Genomic DNA, 18,245 nt, shown 5'->3' on the forward strand with positions numbered 1-18,245 from the left:
GAATTTATAAAAATTAATGCTTCCAGAATAAAAAGTACTACATGAAAAAATTGTTACAGGATTTTTCAATTCATGAAATATAATCCTTTGATATTCTGTTACCTTCGTGATGTCCAGACCCATTATCATTCACAGAGGGGCTTCCCAGGTAGAGCCGTGAAAGAATCCACCTGCCAGTGCAGTAGACACGAGAGATGCAGGGTCAGCCCCTGGGTTGGGAAGGTCCACTGGAGCAGGAAATGGCAACCCACGCCAGTATTCTTGCCTGGAAAATTCCATGGACAGAAGAGTCTGGTTGGCTGTAGTCCATGGATCACAAAGAGCTGGACACGACTGAGCATGCTTGCACACATGCGTAGATGCACACAGCTTAGATAAATAGATTAGCTTAACTAAAATCATTTTTCTGAAAAGTAATTATAAAAGTACTTCAATTTAATGGGAATGGGTTCTAAATTGTTTGCTTAGGATATGGGGATATAGTGAATTGACAGCCACTTCCCCTTTAATAAAACATATATGAATATTTTGTTACAATTTTCCTTAAAAATCATTATATTTCTTTATAGTCATAAATCTTCCTTTTCACATAAAACTTTTCAATTCCCAAATATTCAGTTACAATAAAACTGTAAATTAGCTATATGGCTACAATGTATTTTGTGAGTAAGTTCAATGAAATCAAATAAGCACCAAAGATACTATTTTAACATGACTTGAAATTATATAGATTCAAATATCCTAGATTTCAAATAATAGTTGCAAAACCACAATAGGAAGTGATGTATGTAACACTGCGTTTAGCCTATGATATGGGTGTTATATCCCTTTTTAGCATAATAATGAGATGATGTATTTCCTTTATAAATTCCTGAGAAGTCACTAGATAGAGAACAGTTTGCATTTTGATGGTAAGGAGATAGCTTCAGAATACAAGCTTTGGAAAGTCAAAGTCTTCTGAAGCATCATGTTAAGGGGAGACAACTGAGCACGCAGGGTGACAGACGTTAACTAGACTTGCAGTGATCATTTCAGAAGAGAAACAAGTATCGGATCACTGTGTTGAACACCTGAAAGTGAAACAATGTTATAGGTCAATTATACCTCAGTAAAATAATAATAACCATTTGTACTCAAAACTAACTGCAATATAACTTCTAATAAAAATATAATTGCAATGGCATTTAAATAAACCAGATCTTTTAATAAATGGAATGATTCCTAATTTAACTTTACTATAATATCTTAAGATAAAAGTAATACGAACAGGAAAATCTATGAACTAACTTGACTATTGATTAAAGATGCAAACATTCTAAATTTTAATAAATTTAGGGTAAAAGTATTCCATTCACAGTAACAACAAAACTACGATAATTCATTTTATCTGGTTTACCACTGATCCACCTGGGTTGGGAGACATTAAAATGTGAAAGTAATGTGCATGGCATCCTAGAATCAATGAAATATATAAAAGGACTAGAAATATACCTAACTATGCCTAGTTTTAGAAAAACTTAAATCTTAAATTAAAAAACTATAAAATCTTACTGAGTACTCAAATATATCCTTAGATTTATTTACAACAGATTCTATATTGAAAGGTCCCTGATAGATTCCTGAATACAGCCAAATTGGAAAACTCTTGCATTTAAAGGTAGAAATGAAGGGGGTGAGAGGGGATATAGATTGCTGCTTCTTTATATAAGTTTATATTGAAATATGTCACTTACTAAAGCAAGCATTATTATATCGAATTTGAAAGTAGAATTTTCTTTTTACTTTCAACATTTTACGAAAAGAACGAAACTGGGAGGTATTATTGGATCAGTAATTAGACACTTAAAATACAGATGAAGGGAAAGAGCAAAAAGGCAAATGAAAAATGAAGCTTTAGAGAGGAAAATAGGCTTCTATATCTGTTCTCACTCACAGAAAGGGCTTCCTTCCTCTGTACGTTGCTTAATCTGCATGTTAATGAGGAACAATTGGTACTCCAAGTTTTTATTTATAAAATTTGAAGGTATAAGGATGGAGTTGCCCAGAATTTAGGTCTTAACTCTCATTGATAGGGATAAAATATGAATTATAAGATCCTTCTTCAAAAGAGTAAATTGAGGAAATTATATTAAAAACTTGGAGGAAAGAGATTCTAGAAGAATAAACCAGAGATAAGAGAAGAAATTCAGAAAGATGCAAAAAAAGAAAATGTGCTAGTTTTCTCCTTTAGTAATTTGCAGCTTTTAGACTATGAGTTCAATAAAGAAAGAATTCTTAAAAGCAAGCTTGACGTTACACTTAAGCAGGGTAAAGACCAGAGGACAGTCTATACAAAATTAGTTTAGGGAGCTGGGAGATCTCCTCTAAATATTTCCTATCTATATTTCATATTTGAAATGTTTTTAGTAGGGAAAAAACACTTAATTTTGTAATTAATTAGAGGCAAATATTATAATGTGTACATTCCTTGGGAAAATTAAATATTGAATAAAATTCATGTTATAATAAAATAAAATAATGTCAAATCTTCTGATAATTATAGGAAGATGAAAAGGATATGTTTGTGTGGTGGGGGGCAGGGGGTTCTGTGGTGAAGGATGATCGGAGAGATCACAGTGGAGTATAAGGTCAAAGGAGGAAATTGGTAAAATGGAAAGCTCGTGATTTGTCCAGGGCAGGCCCTACCAAGTATCTTCAAGTTCAATCTACAATGTTCCAAATGCAACCAAGAAATAAGTCCACAGTCTCTTTGTCTTTTCATTCTCTTATGTTTGATTGGAGTGTTTGAAAGGAATAGAAAAAATGTTAAGGTTAGTTATGGGAAACAATGTATGGAGGCTCTCACTATGCTTCATAGTACTCTGACGCACAGAATGCACACAACTACCTACCTTAGCAGAGTGCTGAAAAGCGCACAGGACATAGGGGAAGAAAGCCTGTCAGGTTCCTTATTGCCTGTAGTTTTGTATCCAGATCCGTTCTAGAGATAGCAGTGATGCATTTTATCACTGGCTTCCAGGAGGGATACTCCTGGGAAAGGAGCATAAACTATATTCTTCACCTAGCGACTAATAACTTGGCAGAAACTTGCTGGCTGAGATACAGGAAGTATGCTTTAAAGTGGTGTTTATCAGTCCTTTTTATTTACCTTTTTAGCCATTTTTCCCTAACCACTTCCCATGAAATTTTAATGCCACAGATATACTGTGTTTTTATTCTATGTATCATGGTCTGTGCGTGGGTTGGGAAAGGAATTTCCAGACATGAGGCAAAATGAGAGAAGAATGGCGTTTATTAGAGTGGGAGATGCTGTTAGAACAGTGGGTCAGCTCAGAGGAGAGCTGAATGCTTTTGCAGGCTTGCAACCAATTTTTGTAGCCTCAAGACAGAAAATTCTTACTGGAATGGTGGCATTAGGTGATTGGTTAGGATGCTATAGGGTGGATAGTAGGGTATATGGGGTCAGGGAACTTGTTGGTTTAGATCCAGAGGCTCATGGCAACTGTTGCTAAGGGGCTTCGTCAGTTCCGGAGATTTTTATCCTGTGACCTTGGTACAGGGCTCCATACCTTTGGTATAGGGCTCCATAGTATGCATGCCTATCATTTATACACAGATATTTTTCCTTCCCCAAGAACTAAGTTATGCTCCATTGAAGGAGATATTGCTTCCATTGAGAATATTTGTCTTAAAGTAGTATCTTTGAATGTTATTATTGCATGAGGCAGCTAGTATTTCCTTTTTCTTAATTTGTGAAACTACAATAGGCCATTAAAATTTGTTTTTATCCTTTAGAAAAAGACTCAACACCATCTTCATGAAACTACTGTAGAGAAATCACTTAGATTAAGCAGTTAAGGAGGATGAGTCAATTGCTAAGACACTTTCACATCTTCCCACTACTAGAATTTGAAAGAAAACGTCTCATGCCTTTAGAACTAATCTACATGTAATTAGTAAGTCATTTATGTTACAAACACTGCATAGTCTTATATACATTGTTTAGAACAAAGAATTGGGATTTTATAGAATCAAATTAAACCAAAGAGGCAATTCTGCCTCCAGGATGGGGTCACATGACATTTACATGTTTAACTGATGTACTTAAATGTTCTCCATAGTAATATTTACTTCACTACACATTTTGAAAATAATATCAAGAAAAATATATATGCATCTTATTTCTGCACACACATAGACACACAGGTTCTCTCCTCTGTTGCTAAATTATTTTATTCTTCTCTGGCATAACAACTCTGCCTTCAGTACTCCAGTAATGGACTATGCCCTTTACAAGGTAGAAAGACAAGTTTTATCCAATTTTACTTGGGAAGGGAAGAAGTAGGAACCCTATACCTTCCATCCAGGACTGCTCAGCCTGTTCATTTATGAAGTGTCTTCCACCTGCTGCAAGGTAGAAGCATACAAGATTTATGGAGGGCCTTGAAGGTACTGAAAATAAACTAGGTATGCAGCACCCATACCAATGGAATTGTTTCATTAATGTTTGCATATTAAACATGGCATGTATCTTACAAATTTGTTGAAAAATAAATATAATTCAAATAATTATAGTGATTGATGGTATCTAACTTTAAAAATAAGTTAGATAATGATAGGCAAAGAATATTTGCACAGATTAATAAATTAAAGTCGCCAGAAATAGATTTAAAATTATATCACCTTACTGCAAGATAAGGGTAATTCATGTCATTAGGGAAATGACAAACAAGAGCTGATAACTAAAGAGGATCCCTCCCTCCTGCCTTTATTTTTAAAATGCCAAAGGGATCAAAGATATAAATGTAGGATATGTAATGATAGAAGTTGTAGAAGAAAATATGAAATAACTGGAGACTGGAAAAATGACTGATCAACTCAACTACACAAAAATAAGACATAACTACAGAGCACAAATATCCTGAATATAGTCAGGATAAATTCAAAATTGTAAAAAAATTATAATGATTGTAACAGATGATTATAGAAATAATTAGACTTAAAAGAGCTTCTAAAATTAACAGAAAAAATCAATAACCCAATTAAAATAAGGATATTGATAAATCATTCACCAGAAAAGGAAATATAAATGTCTTTTAAATGTGAAAAGATTTCCATCTTCAATAAATTATAGTACATCTATATAATGGTAGCTCTGTATAAACTATGAAACCATTTCAAAGACGCATTGTTAAATTTTCAAAACAAGGTTAAAAACCAAGAATTTTTAATCTATAGATAAAAATGAATATGTGCATTAGTGCTTATGTGTGTATATGCTTGTATATGCATAGATTACAGCTAGAGAAAGATATAGGTGTTTGTCTGTCACTCAGTCGTGTCCGGATTGCAACCCCAAAGACTGTAGGCTGCCAGGCTCCTCTGTCCACCAAGTTCTCCACGCAAAAATACTGGAGGGTTGCTATGCCCTTCTCCAGGAGAAAGAGATATAAGTTATCTATAATCATGGTGTCCCTTGATGGGGGAGGAAATGGTTATTGAGAATGGATGATTACTTTTCACCACAAACCCTTTCATATTTTCTGAATTTTGTGCCTTATGCATTTATTAATTATTTTTAAAAGTTGGTTATATAAGTCGATTATTTTCACCATTACTATGATTTTAGATGATCATTTACATCATTTTAATAGCTCTTAGAATTCCAGTATAAATGCGCGTGCACACACACACACACACACACACAATAGTTTAATCATTTCTCTATTGGTGAACATTTTTTCTTAATTTTTTTTTAAAGATTTCACGATTGTATATAGTATTTTTCTTTCATGTGCGTTAGCTAGCCAAGCTGGTCTCTACATAGTATTTTTCTTTCCATCAATTTCATGTGCCTTCACCAGCTTCTTCTCAAGACTTTTAAATCAAATTCATCTTTTAAACCCTATTTTCTTTTTTCACTCTGGCCCTGAATTTTTTCTTTAATTTTATTCCCTATATATTTATTATCACTCTATACCTATTTTGCTTCATCAATAAAATAGGAATAATAATATCAATCTCTTGGAGAAGGCAATGGCACCCCACTCCAGTACTCTTGCCTGAAAAATTCCATGGATGGAGGAGCCTGGTAGGCTGCAGTCCATGGGGTCGCTAAGAGTCGGACACAACTAAGCGACTTCATTTTCACTTTTCACTTTCATGCCTTGGAGAAGGAAATGGCAACCCACTCCAGTGTTCTTGCCTGGAGAATCCCAGGGACGGCGGAGCCTGGTGGGCTGCCGTCTATGGGGTCGCACAGAGTCAGGCACGACTGAAGTGACTTAGCAGCAGCAGCAGCAATATCGATCTCAGAGTTTTTGTGAACATTAAATTAATGCAGGAAACATGTATAAGTGATTAAATGCTACAAAAACATTAACGATACCATTCATATTTTGTACTTTATTATAGTTATTTCCTATATTATTTGCACTAGTGTCATTATTATATTATCATCATCTTGGGCACCTCATGTGTATGTACACACTACCTCTTTTACTAGCTTTGAGTACTTTAAAGAAGGATTTACTGTGCATCTGTGTATCTTCTACTAGCCTATATCATTGGCATTTTTGACTGAGTGGTCCTCAATAATGTTGATAGTACAATAAATGCAATAGACAGAATCCGATTGATTCCTCTATTTGGATTTGGAGTTAACAATTCCATAATTTTTTTAATTCCACAATTAGAGTATAAATGATAGTCCGTAACTTATATATAATGCTGCTTTAAGAGAAATGTTCAACCAAAGGGGACACTTTTCTTGCCTTGGTATGTCCCGATCTGCCACCAGCTCGTGTAAGATCACATCTTGAAGGAGGCTATTGAATCTACTATAAAACACAATTCAGATCCCAAATTCTCTAAGGGACCTATGAACCTCTCAGACATAATCACATTCCCTCTGACTTATTACTATGCCACCTATTTTATCTATAGACTTTGCCTTACCTATTGTCCTGCACATTATTATTCATTTTCATGAATTTTTCCTCTATCATATGGTGACTCTTTGAGCATAGCAACCACGATTTTTCATCCTCATATTCCTAGTCCCTACCACAGTGCCTGGCACATGATACGTCTAGAAATAGTCATTAAATTAGAATTAGGCTAATTTGAGGGAATGAATCACTTCTATTGCATTATAACTGCAAAAATGACTTTGGAACAGATTTGATTAGGTGAAAAATATATATGTTTTATGCAATTCTTATCATAATATCTGTGGTAAATTTAGTAGTAATGAGAAAACCCAAAGATGATATATTACAATCAAGTACAGAGTTGAAAAACAATTGCACAGTGTCACTTAATATAATCCAGTTAACATCTATTTGTGGTGCCATTATTACTACCTACTGGCTAGTGTTCAACAATGATCAGTAAATTAGTAGGTTGTATTCCTGATGATACATCTATTTTCTGCCTAATGGTATATTAACTTAGCTGAACTTGGCTGTCCTGATTAGAAAAAATTCACCCATCAGAACATTGTTTATTGAGAATGTCAAATATTTGCCCTAACTTCTTTGCTTTCCCCTCTTTAAAAAATGATGAGTTAAGGAGGCCTAGTAAGAAATTTAAATGATTCTGTTCAGAGCAAGAGCATCTTCAGTCCCAATCAAATCTGTATATTTATATATAAATATATTATAACTTATAGATGTTGAAAAACTAGTGAAAATTTTAACTAAGATAAAACGTAAGTAGGGCATAGAGATTATACTATAACAGAAACACTTTTGGTTAACATAAGAAGTTGGCTCTCAGTTATAAATTCATAGTCAATTGAACACTGTGTTGTATGCACTAAAGCAGGATGTGGGAAAACTCGTCCTTAAAAGTAGTTTGATGTATTGGTTTTTCTCCATTTAACTTTTCCTCGCACCTGCTTTAAACTTTTCAATGGGCAGTACTCCTGGGTGCACCTGCTGTCTGGCTTATGATTGAGTCTGGTCCCACAAGGCACTGTCAGGCAATGAGAGAAAGGAGGAGTCTAAAGCCTTTATTCCCTTTGCCCCTTTCATCCTGAGATAGTGTTGATTACACCTGTACTGTTTTTATGGTCAAGGTTCTTTCAGGGAGTCTTACTTCCATGACTCTCTCTTCCGTCGAGTTCTAACAGCACTATGGGACTTCTAGTTTCAAGAAAGTGGACTGAACATTTATGCCAAAATTTCTGGCTCCTCTTCGAAACTGACATTGTAGCGTTAAGTTTAATACAGACACTACATTAAGTTTATAAAAGTAAATAAATATTAATATATAATTACCTTGAGAGGGAGATGGGCTAAAATATTTTGTTATCAGTGAAGTCATGGACAAAGGGTACTGCTACTCCTAGATGTAAACCAACGACATCACCAAGAAGGTGACTACTAGGAAAAGCCATGGTGTCAGCCAGTGGTCATAACTGAGGACATAGAATCAAGACCCACCAAGAATCATCAGGCATCTGAGAAAGGCTACAAATTCTGAGGCAACAAATTCATAAATCAAAGGCTTTATATTCAATAACATAGAGATAATATAAAACTATCAAAAGGAATTAGAATACATATAGTTCCTATTCATAAAGAAATAAATAAAAATATACCCATGACACAAAAGTAAATAGCTATAAAATAAAATGTTACAGTTGTGGGAAAAGAACTTAGAGATCACAGAAATGCCAACTTGTTGGAAATTGGTTAAAAAAAAAAAAAGAAAAACTCATTATAGTCAGGTTAAATAACAAACTGAACCTAGCTAAACAACACAGTAGTTCACACATGTAAAATCTGCATCTTTCCCTCTAGGAACAATTGCTCAGTATTGCTAATTCAAGATTCCCGGAGACTTTATACAGTATATTACCAGGAATAACAAGAGTTGGGTGGATGGGCAGGCATGGAGGAGGAGGAAGTGGGATCTTGGTGGCGGGCCAAGCCTGGAGGCTGAAGGACTCCACAGGACCTTGGCAGGATGGGGATTTTACTGGGGCTGGGTGCATTGACCAGGTGGAGATGTCTATCACAGGAGCCACTTAGGCATCTGGGAAATGCAGCTCACATGTATTGATATTTACAATGCAGTGGATTTGTTTATGAAGACAAAAGACAATAGAAACAGAGAGCCCACCTCCAAGCAAGGTGTTTGTGCTTATTCAGTTCAGTGCTGGAATCACTTTGGTGTTTGCTTTACTTGCAGGTTCCCTTCTAGGTTTGCGCTGCGGTGAGATTTCATTCTCTACATTTAAAGAACATCCTTTCTGAGCTGCTGTGAATAAATTTTCAGTGGTACTGTATATCTTCATCTAATGGAGAATTAGCTGTACCTTGAATAAAAACTGTGGACAACTTGATACTATTACTCACAATGTCATCGGACTGGAGCCAGAATCCCAGTGAACTGAATCATGTTGGCATTGACAAGCTCTGGGATAACATCAGAGCGGGAATCCAGCAAGTGTATTCCAGACAAAGTATGGGGAAATCCAGATACATAGAACTCTACACTCTTCTTTATAACCACTGTTTATATGTGTCCCCTCAAGATCAGACTGAATCAAAAAAGGAGCAGAAGCGGAGGGAAGATGAGAATGTTGGCTTAGAATTATACAAACGAATTAAAGAATTTTTGAAGAATCACTTGACAAATCTGCCTAAGGATGGAGAAAATTTAACGGATATAGGAATACTGAAGTTCTATACTCAACAATGGGAAGATTACCGGTTTTCGAGCAAAGTGCTGAATGGGATTTGTGCCCGCCTCAATAAACATTTACTTAATATGAAAAATAAAGGACACAAAGTTTGTGAAATATATTCTCTTGCAATGGTGACTTGGAGAGATTGTCTTTTCAGGCCATTGAATAAACAAGTAACAAAGGCTATTTTAAAACTGATTGAAAAGAAAAGAAATGGTGAATCCATCAATACAAGACTGATAAGTGGGGCTATACAGTCTTACATGGAACTGGGGGTGAATGAAGATGATCAGTTTGAGGAGGGCCCTATGCTAACAGTGTACAAAGAAGCCTTTGAATCTCAGTTTTTGGCTGAAACAGAGAGATACTATACCAGAAAGAGTACTGAATTGTTGCAGCAGAACCCAGTTACCGAATATATGAAAGAGGTAGAGGCTTTTCTGCTGGAGGAGCGGCGGAGGGCCCAGGCCTACCTTCACCAGAGCACCAAGGGCAAGCTAGTCAGGAAATGCAGGCAGGTGCTTGTGGAGAAACACTTAGAGATTTTCCTCACAGAATTTCAGAATTTACTGAACGCCAACAAGTGTGAAGATTTGGGTCGCATGTATAAGCTCATATATAGAATCAAGAATGGCCTGGGAGAATTTAAAAAACTCCTGGAGACACACATTCATAATCAGGGTCTTTTAGCAATTGAGAAGTGTGGAGAAGCTGCTTTAAATGACCCCAGAATGTATGTAGAGATAGTGTTGAATATCCATAAAAAATACAATACCCTGGTGATATCAGCATTCAGGAACCATGCTGACTTCATAGCTGCACTGGACAAGGCTTGCAGTGGCTTCATAAACAACAATGCAGTTACCAAAATGGCTCAGACATCCAGCAAATCCCCCGAGTTGCTGGCTCAATACTGTGACTCCTTGTTGAAGAAGAGTTCCAAGAACCCAGAAGAAGCAGAACTAGAAGACACACTTAACCACGTGATGACAGTCTTCAAGTATATGGACGACAAAGATGTGGTTCAGAAGTTCTACACGAAAATGCTGGCCAAAAGGCTTGTCTGTCAGAACAGTGCAAGTGACGACGCTGAAGCAAGCATGATCTCAAAGTTAAAGCAAGCTTGTGGTTTTGAGTATACCTCCAAACTTCAGCGGATGTTTCAAGACATTGGTGTAAGCAAAGCTTTGAATGCGCAGTTCAAAAAGCACCTGATGGATTCAGAGCCTTTGGACTTAGATTTCAGTATTCACGTTCTGAGTTATGGATGGTGGCCCTTTGAGGAATCTTGTACAATCCTTTTGCCATCAGAGCTGGAACCATGTTATCAGCGCTTCACAGCATTTTATGCCAGCTATTACAGTGACAGAAAGTTGTCATGGGCATATCAACTGTCTGAAGGAGAATTAGTAACAAACTACTTCAAAAACAACTACACTTTGCATGCATCTACATTCCAGATGGCTGTCCTGCTCCAGTACAACATGGAAGATGCTTACACCGTTCAACAGTTGACAGACAGCACTCAGATCAAAATGGACATTTTGGTACAAGTCTTACAGATTTTATTGAAGTTTAAGTTACTGGTTTTGGAAGACAAAAGTGCAAATGTTGATGAGGTGGAATTGAAGCCAGATACCTTAATAAAATTACATTTTGGTTATAAAAGTAAGAAATTAAGGGTTAATATCAGCTTGCCAATGAAAATTGAACAGAAGCGGGAACAAGAAACCATTTACAAAAACATTGAGGAAGATCGCAAACTGCTGATCCAGGCGGCTATTGTGAGAATAATGAAAATGAGGAAGGTTGTGAAACACCAGCAGTTACTTGGAGAAGTAGTGACTCAGTTGTCCTCAATATTCAAGCCTCAGATCTCAGTGATTAAGAAATGCATTGACATTCTGATCGAGAAAGAATATTTGGAGCGAGTGGGTGATGAAAAGGACACATACAGTTACTTGGCTTAACCCTCCTGGAAGGGTCTGACTGCAGGCACAGCCCCTCGTCCCCTTAGGAAGGAGGGAGACAAGCTCACAGTGGTGGCAGAGTCACTCCGACCTCCTCCTTGGCCCCAGGTCCAGGTACCCATTGCTGGCTCCGACAACTGCTTAGAATAGCCACACCTCACATCTGTAAATATGGACGCTGATGCCATTTAACCTAATTGAATAGACCAGAGGAGGGGGAACTTGCCACCCTGAGGGCTGCATGCTTTTGCATCCAGATCAACCCATTGGCCACATGAATAATAGCTGCTAGCTGGGCAGCCCCTTGGAGGCTGACAGCACCTTGAGAGCAGGTCTGAATGGACCCACTTGTAATCTGTTATGAAAACCCATTTGTCTATGTGCTTCATTTTTTTAAACTGTGGAAATAAAGAAAATTAAAGGGAAAAAAAATGAGTTGATTCTAGAAAGTGTCAAAGAATGTTCAGAAGCATGGAGAATAAATCCAGAAGTTCAAATTTTAATTTCAATAGAATTTCAGAGTAAAGTAATAGAGACAAATCAAAGAAAGTCAATATTTGAAGAAATAATGGGAAATAATTTCTCAGAATTATAGAAATGTATGATTCCACACATTACAAAAGTCCAGTTAATGCAAAGCAAATAAAAACAAATTTTAAAAGCAAGAAATCAATGAAACCACACCTGAACATGCGGTAGAGTAGCTTCCACATGTTAAGGATAAAGGGAAACTTTGAAAGTCATCAGAGGGGAAAAGCAATATAATAAAGTGTAAAAATCCATTTTCATGAGCTATTAGACACGTGACATGAGGTTTGTTCGCTACATGACATCAATAGAGCAGTGCTTCCAAGTTACTGAGGCAGAGTTCTATTTCTGCAATTGCTCACTAATGGTTTCAGACCAACCTTCCAACCAAGGAAAACTTAAAAGTACAGACAGCATTCAAAATGGAAAGAGAAAGCTGAAAATGGCAGTTAAGCGTTAACCAACGGGCTTGGAGTGTTCAAAACTGTCACATTCCAAGGAAAGGATTGGTTCCTGAGTGAAAAGTCTTTAAAATACCCTTTCTGTTAAGAGTGTATGTACATACATGAGGTCTTGGGGGCATGCCAAATAGTTCTGCTAATAATGTGACATGGTGGGGTACTTGGACCATACTTTCAGTTTGACCTCTGGAGTTGCTGGAAAATAAGTAACCAAAGTCAGCCACTTAGACAATAAACCATGTCTACTTGACCGACTCTTAATAGAAACCTTGACACCAAGACTCCTATGAAATAGGCTGTTTGACAAAAGTTCATACACCTTAACACATAAGTTGCTGGGAAATTAAATGCTATTCAATGACTCTAGGAAAGAGAACAGTTGGAAGCTTGTTCCTAATCTCTTCTTGACCCTGGCCTTTGCACCTTTTGCCTTGACTGAGTTTAATTTGTATCCTTTGGTGTAGGAAACTGTGGCTGAGTAAAACAGCTTTTCCAAGTTCTCTTGAGTCTTTCTAGCAAATCATCAAACCTGTGGATGGTCTTGGGGATATTCAACATAGAAGGATTTTCAAGGCAGTAGAGACAAACAAAATAGAAAATTCTGAAGATCAAGCGTAAGTGGGAATTTGACGTGTTTGAAAGTTGTATGACAAATTAGCAGTTGGAATGATTAATTATTATTGGTTCTAGTTCTCCACATGGACAAATATATTTAAATAGAATGCATTTATTTTATTAATTACCTCAAACACAAATTCCAGATGAATAAATCTAAAAAGAGAAACATGACTTTTAATAAAGAAAACAGTCTCTATGATATTGACCCCTTTAATTAAAATTTTTCCAAGGTAAAATTAGTTAAAAAAAGCTTGAAAAAATGATGTGGCTATCTCAAAAGTGCTAATAATCATTGACAAAAGACAGCACCAACAAAATTAACAGATGGAGAAAAGCTGGAAGAAAAAATTGTAAGATATTATAAATATACAAAATATATATTACAAAATAAAGGACTAGTACATAGCATAAAGAACATCTATAAGTCAGTAAGAAAGGTGCAAACAACTAGGATACTGGGAAAGGACAGTTTTTCAAAAAATCAAAACAGTTGACTTTTAAATATATTAAAAAGTATCCAAAGACAGTAATAATTAAATAAATGTGATTTGAAAGAATAGGAGTATATCATTTTTCACTCATGAAATTTACTTTTTCCTAAGTCAACAATGGTTTAAATGTTTGAGTCTTGGAAAACTTTCTCAGAGTACTGATTTTACACTGGGGCAGACAGTTTTCAGGGCAACTTGAGTTTCTTAAAATATGAAAGGTGCATACTGTATAACTTAGTCTTTCTGTTTCTAGGTGCCTGCTTTAGGGATGATCTACGCATGCATGTCAAAGTAAACACTTAAAGATTGCTCTTTCTTAATATAACTTGTTTACTGGCTTTCAAGGACATCACACTCTATTTTGTTCTCTTTTGTCACTGTTCGCTCCTAATTCTGCACTATGGTTTTCTCTTTCCTGGTGGTGTAAGGTTGAAGTAGCCCCAGTCTCAGCCCCTGCTGCTATTTTCTTCTCCAGCTGCACTCACCTTCTTAGTTATCTCAGATGGCTCAAAGCTTTAATCAGCATCTATAGGCGGATAACTCCAACCTATCTATCTCCAGATCAGATCACTCGCCCAAACTAGACTCATATATCCAGTGTCCTACTCATTCACAACTGTATAGTTAGACAAAAATCTTCTGTGTCTCCTCAAAGTCCCTTGGCCACCTTTTCATTTACAAAGATGCCTTCTTCCCTGTGGGTCACGCTGCTGCTGCCTTTGCCATGCCCCTTGCCAAGATTTCTCTGCTGGCTGGTGGTCAAGCTGAGGTCCCAGACCGTTACGTCTCTCGTGTCCAACAAACCAATCCCCATCCACTTGCATACTGCAATAAAAAATGGGAGTGTGGGATTTGTCGTCCTTATTATTGACCACCAAGGTGCTGACCAGTAACATCCAGTAAAGCAGGGCATTGCTCTTGACTAATGGGAATCGAGAGATGGGAGGAAACTGAGTAGAAAAATTCTGTCTCTTCTCTCTTCTAAACTATTCTGAGGCGTAGTTTCTTGGGGTTACTAAATTCCAACTGGGAGGAGATGAGAGAAATCCCTGCCCTTAAAAAGTGAAACGCGCCTGTGAGCAAGTCAAAGCAGACCTGTAGTCAGTCACACATTTGTGGCTCCTCCTCCAGCATCAGCCCACACTCATCACTTCCTCCTCCAAAGTCTTAAACTGAGTCTAGATGTCTTCTTCTCACATATCCCCATGGTATCTAGCATCTTGCTGAACACACATTAAAAGCTCTCTAAAATGTCTTCTTAAAAGAAAGACAATGAGAATGGGAGATAGGATATGTGAAAGAAGAAAAAGGAAAGAAAAGAAAAAAAATCAGTTCAGACCAACATATCAGCTATTCTCTCTCTACACAGTTGTGAAGAACTACTACTGTTTTATTCTTTCTCTAAGTAACAAAATCCCAATAATTTATGCAGTTAAGAGAAGTCAGTGTTCTTCTGGCAAAGGACCTCAAACCAATATTAAAGTTTAGATTTATCTGAGTAAAAGCAATTAGCTTCTTGGCAAGTATTGAAACAGTAATTGTGCAACTTAAGTATCCTAACCTCTCTTTCCCCTCATTTGGAATTTGCCCAATTTATAACTGACAGGTTGCACTTCATAAATGTTGCTGTCTTTGGGCCACTTCCCTGTACAAAGACTACATTTGTCCTCAAGAGTTTTTTGTATCAGGTCTATACTCTTATTCCAGGATTTATGATCTACTCTTTAACCTTATCCTAACAATACTCTAACCTTCCTGCAAAGAATTTTATGTTTTATAATTGCCCTAAACAATACCCACTTTGGTCAGAAAGTCTTAACATTCTTCTTTTTATGTCTTTACACTCAAGGTAATGCTGCTTTCTCTCCATAGATTTCTTTTTCCTTCCCACATCTAGTATGTTACCATTATAAGAACTTCCTCTTCTTAGTGACTATAGACCTCGTAGTCATGGAATTAAAAAAGGAAAAGGAAGAGATAGGTCTGGATTCCAGAATTCAATAATTTAATTGATCTCATGTTAACTGTCACCATCAAGAGATGCTGCAGTGCAGGTGGTACTATGACCCAACTATACCTCAAACAAACCTTGATAAGACATATAAGATTGCTTTTTCATTGTCATCATAGGTGAGCCGTCTGTAACTGCCTCTATAACGTCTCTTCTACTACAAATGTGTCAGCACTAGTCATTCAAAACATTTCTCCATTGGCAGTTTTTATGTCAAATGATATTAAGACACTGAGGATTCATTCATGATCAAGATAAACCTCATCCCTGCCCTTTTAGAACTTCTATTTCAATGAAGAGAATTAATACATAAAGGAGATATTTTTAGTGCCATCAAAAAAGCTAAGATGATGTGACAGTAAATTGGACAAAGGAGAGACAATTATAGATTGAGTCACCTATCAGAGAAGATTTGCTGATGTTGTGAAACGTTGAGTTGAAGCTTCATTAAAAGACGGTATTTCAAGAGACTAGGAAAGAGGTTGCCAAGTAGTGGGACTGACAAGAACAAATTTCTTAACTGTGAAATGATGTTGGTGTACCTGGGCAGTGAGTGTGTTCAGTGTGGTTGCAGTATAGCAAGGAAGAGAGAAAATGGCACATTAAGAAAAGAGGAAACGAGTACAAAGCATTCAGACCTTGTGGACCAAGATATGGAATTTACATTTTATTGAAAATAAAATGAGAAGCTGCTAGAGAATTTTGGCAAGGGATTAACATCCAATTTTCATGTCAAAATTGTTCTGCTTCCTCCATGGAGAAGGGAGAAGAGAACACATCAGTTCCACCTTTGTTCCAACTTCAGAGATAGGTTCTCGAAAACATTATCAGTTTTGGAATAAAGTGACTTTTTATATCTGCTGATGATCACCTAAAAGTTTCTAGGTAGACCTTTGTTCTCTTGACGTATTAGCACTAAAGGTATTGTCTGCACATTTAACATCAGTAATCAAATAACAACCAAACATTTGAAAGTGATAAATACAAGCAGATAGAGCTGAAGAAAAATAAGAGAAAGTTCTGATTATTATTGCATAGGCCAGCTTATCAGACAAGGACGTAATAAGGCTGAAACAATGCCTAGTTACAAATGCACTAACCAGGGCAATTTTGTCTTTATGTGGAAAACATGGCTCAACTTCTCCAGTTCTTATTGACTGCACTTGATTTCAACTTTCAACAACTAGGCATAACTCATTTTATTCTGCTCTGTTTTATTGGGCTTTGCAGATAATGTGTTTTTTTACAACACAAATTGAGATTGTGACAACCCTGTGTCAAGCAGGTGTATGGGCACCATTTTTTCAAAAGCATTTGCTTACTTGTCCTCACATTTTGTTAGTTCTTGCAACATTTCAAGCGTTTCCACTATTATTATATTTGTTATGGGCTTCCCTGGTGGCTCAGTGGATAAGGAATCTGCCTGCAATGCAGGAGACACAGGTTTGATCCCTGGGTCAGGAATATCCTCTGGAGAAGGAAACAGCAATTCACTCCAGTATTCTTGCCTAGGAAATCCCATAAGCAGAGGAGCCTGGCAAGCTACTGTCCATGGGGTTGCAAGAGTTGGACACATCTTAGCGACTAGAGACTAAACCACAATGTTTGTTATAGTGATCAGTGATTGGCAATCTTTGATGTTACTATTGCAAAAGAAAATTCACAGCTGGTTGAAGGCTTAGATAGTGATTAGCATATTGTAGCAATGAAGTATTTTTAAATTAAGATACGTATGCTGTTTTATAGACATAATGCCATTGCACACTTATACTACAGTATAAACATAACTTGTATGCACTGGGAAGCCAAGAAGTTCATGTGACTCACTGTATGCGATAGTTGCTTTATTGTGGTGGTCTGGAACTAAATCCATGATATCTCTGAGGTGTGCTTCCTAGGTGGTTCTAGCGGTAAACAACTTGCCTGCCAATGCAGGAGACATAAGAGATAGAGGTTCAATCCCTAGGTCTGGAAGATCCCCTGGAGGAGGGCGTGGCAACCTACTCCAGTATTCTTGCCTAGAGAATCCCATGGACAGAGGAGCCTGGTGGGCTACAGTCCATGGGGTTGCAAAGAGTTGGACATGACTGAAGCAACTTAGCATGCACACATGCACACACACACACACACACACACACACATGTTTTATGTCATGTATGTGCTGAATGTATACTCCTGCTAGAACTACAGCCTTTGCAATGAAGCAAAATAGGGAATTTTGACAATTTACTTTTGGCCAATATCTGTCCTCAGAATGTATTGCTAACAAAACCAGATAGTATTCAATAAAGGAAATGAGCCAGGTTGTATTCAACCTGTTCAAACATGTTCAGAAAATTATATAACCCTAGTAGGTAATAAGTGGGAAATACTGAGTGGTTGTACTGACAAGATACTGAGCACAAGGAAGGCGAAAGTTCTGATTAGAAAAATAGGTCAGAGATATGTAAGTCCAAAAGTGAATGGGAG

The 18,245-nt window shown here is 36.8% G+C and overlaps 1 protein-coding gene across 1 annotated transcript in view; it reads left to right on the forward strand.

The window, feature by feature from the left end:
• LOC101115786 (cullin-1-like) overlaps window positions 1-12,064 on the forward strand; it is a 43,225-nt gene extending 31,161 nt beyond the window's left edge. The window contains exon 2 of the mRNA XM_042249159.2: window positions 9,199-12,064. Coding sequence (XP_042105093.1) covers window positions 9,367-11,667 — 2,301 coding nt within the window. The 5' untranslated portion in view covers window positions 9,199-9,366 and the 3' untranslated portion in view covers window positions 11,668-12,064. The remainder of the gene's footprint in view (window positions 1-9,198) is intronic.
• The last annotated feature ends 6,181 nt before the right edge of the window (window positions 12,065-18,245 follow it).

The sequence above is a fragment of the Ovis aries genome, chromosome 4 (genome assembly GCF_016772045.2).
Source record: "Ovis aries strain OAR_USU_Benz2616 breed Rambouillet chromosome 4, ARS-UI_Ramb_v3.0, whole genome shotgun sequence".
In the NCBI taxonomy this organism is placed as follows: Eukaryota; Metazoa; Chordata; class Mammalia; order Artiodactyla; family Bovidae; genus Ovis; species Ovis aries.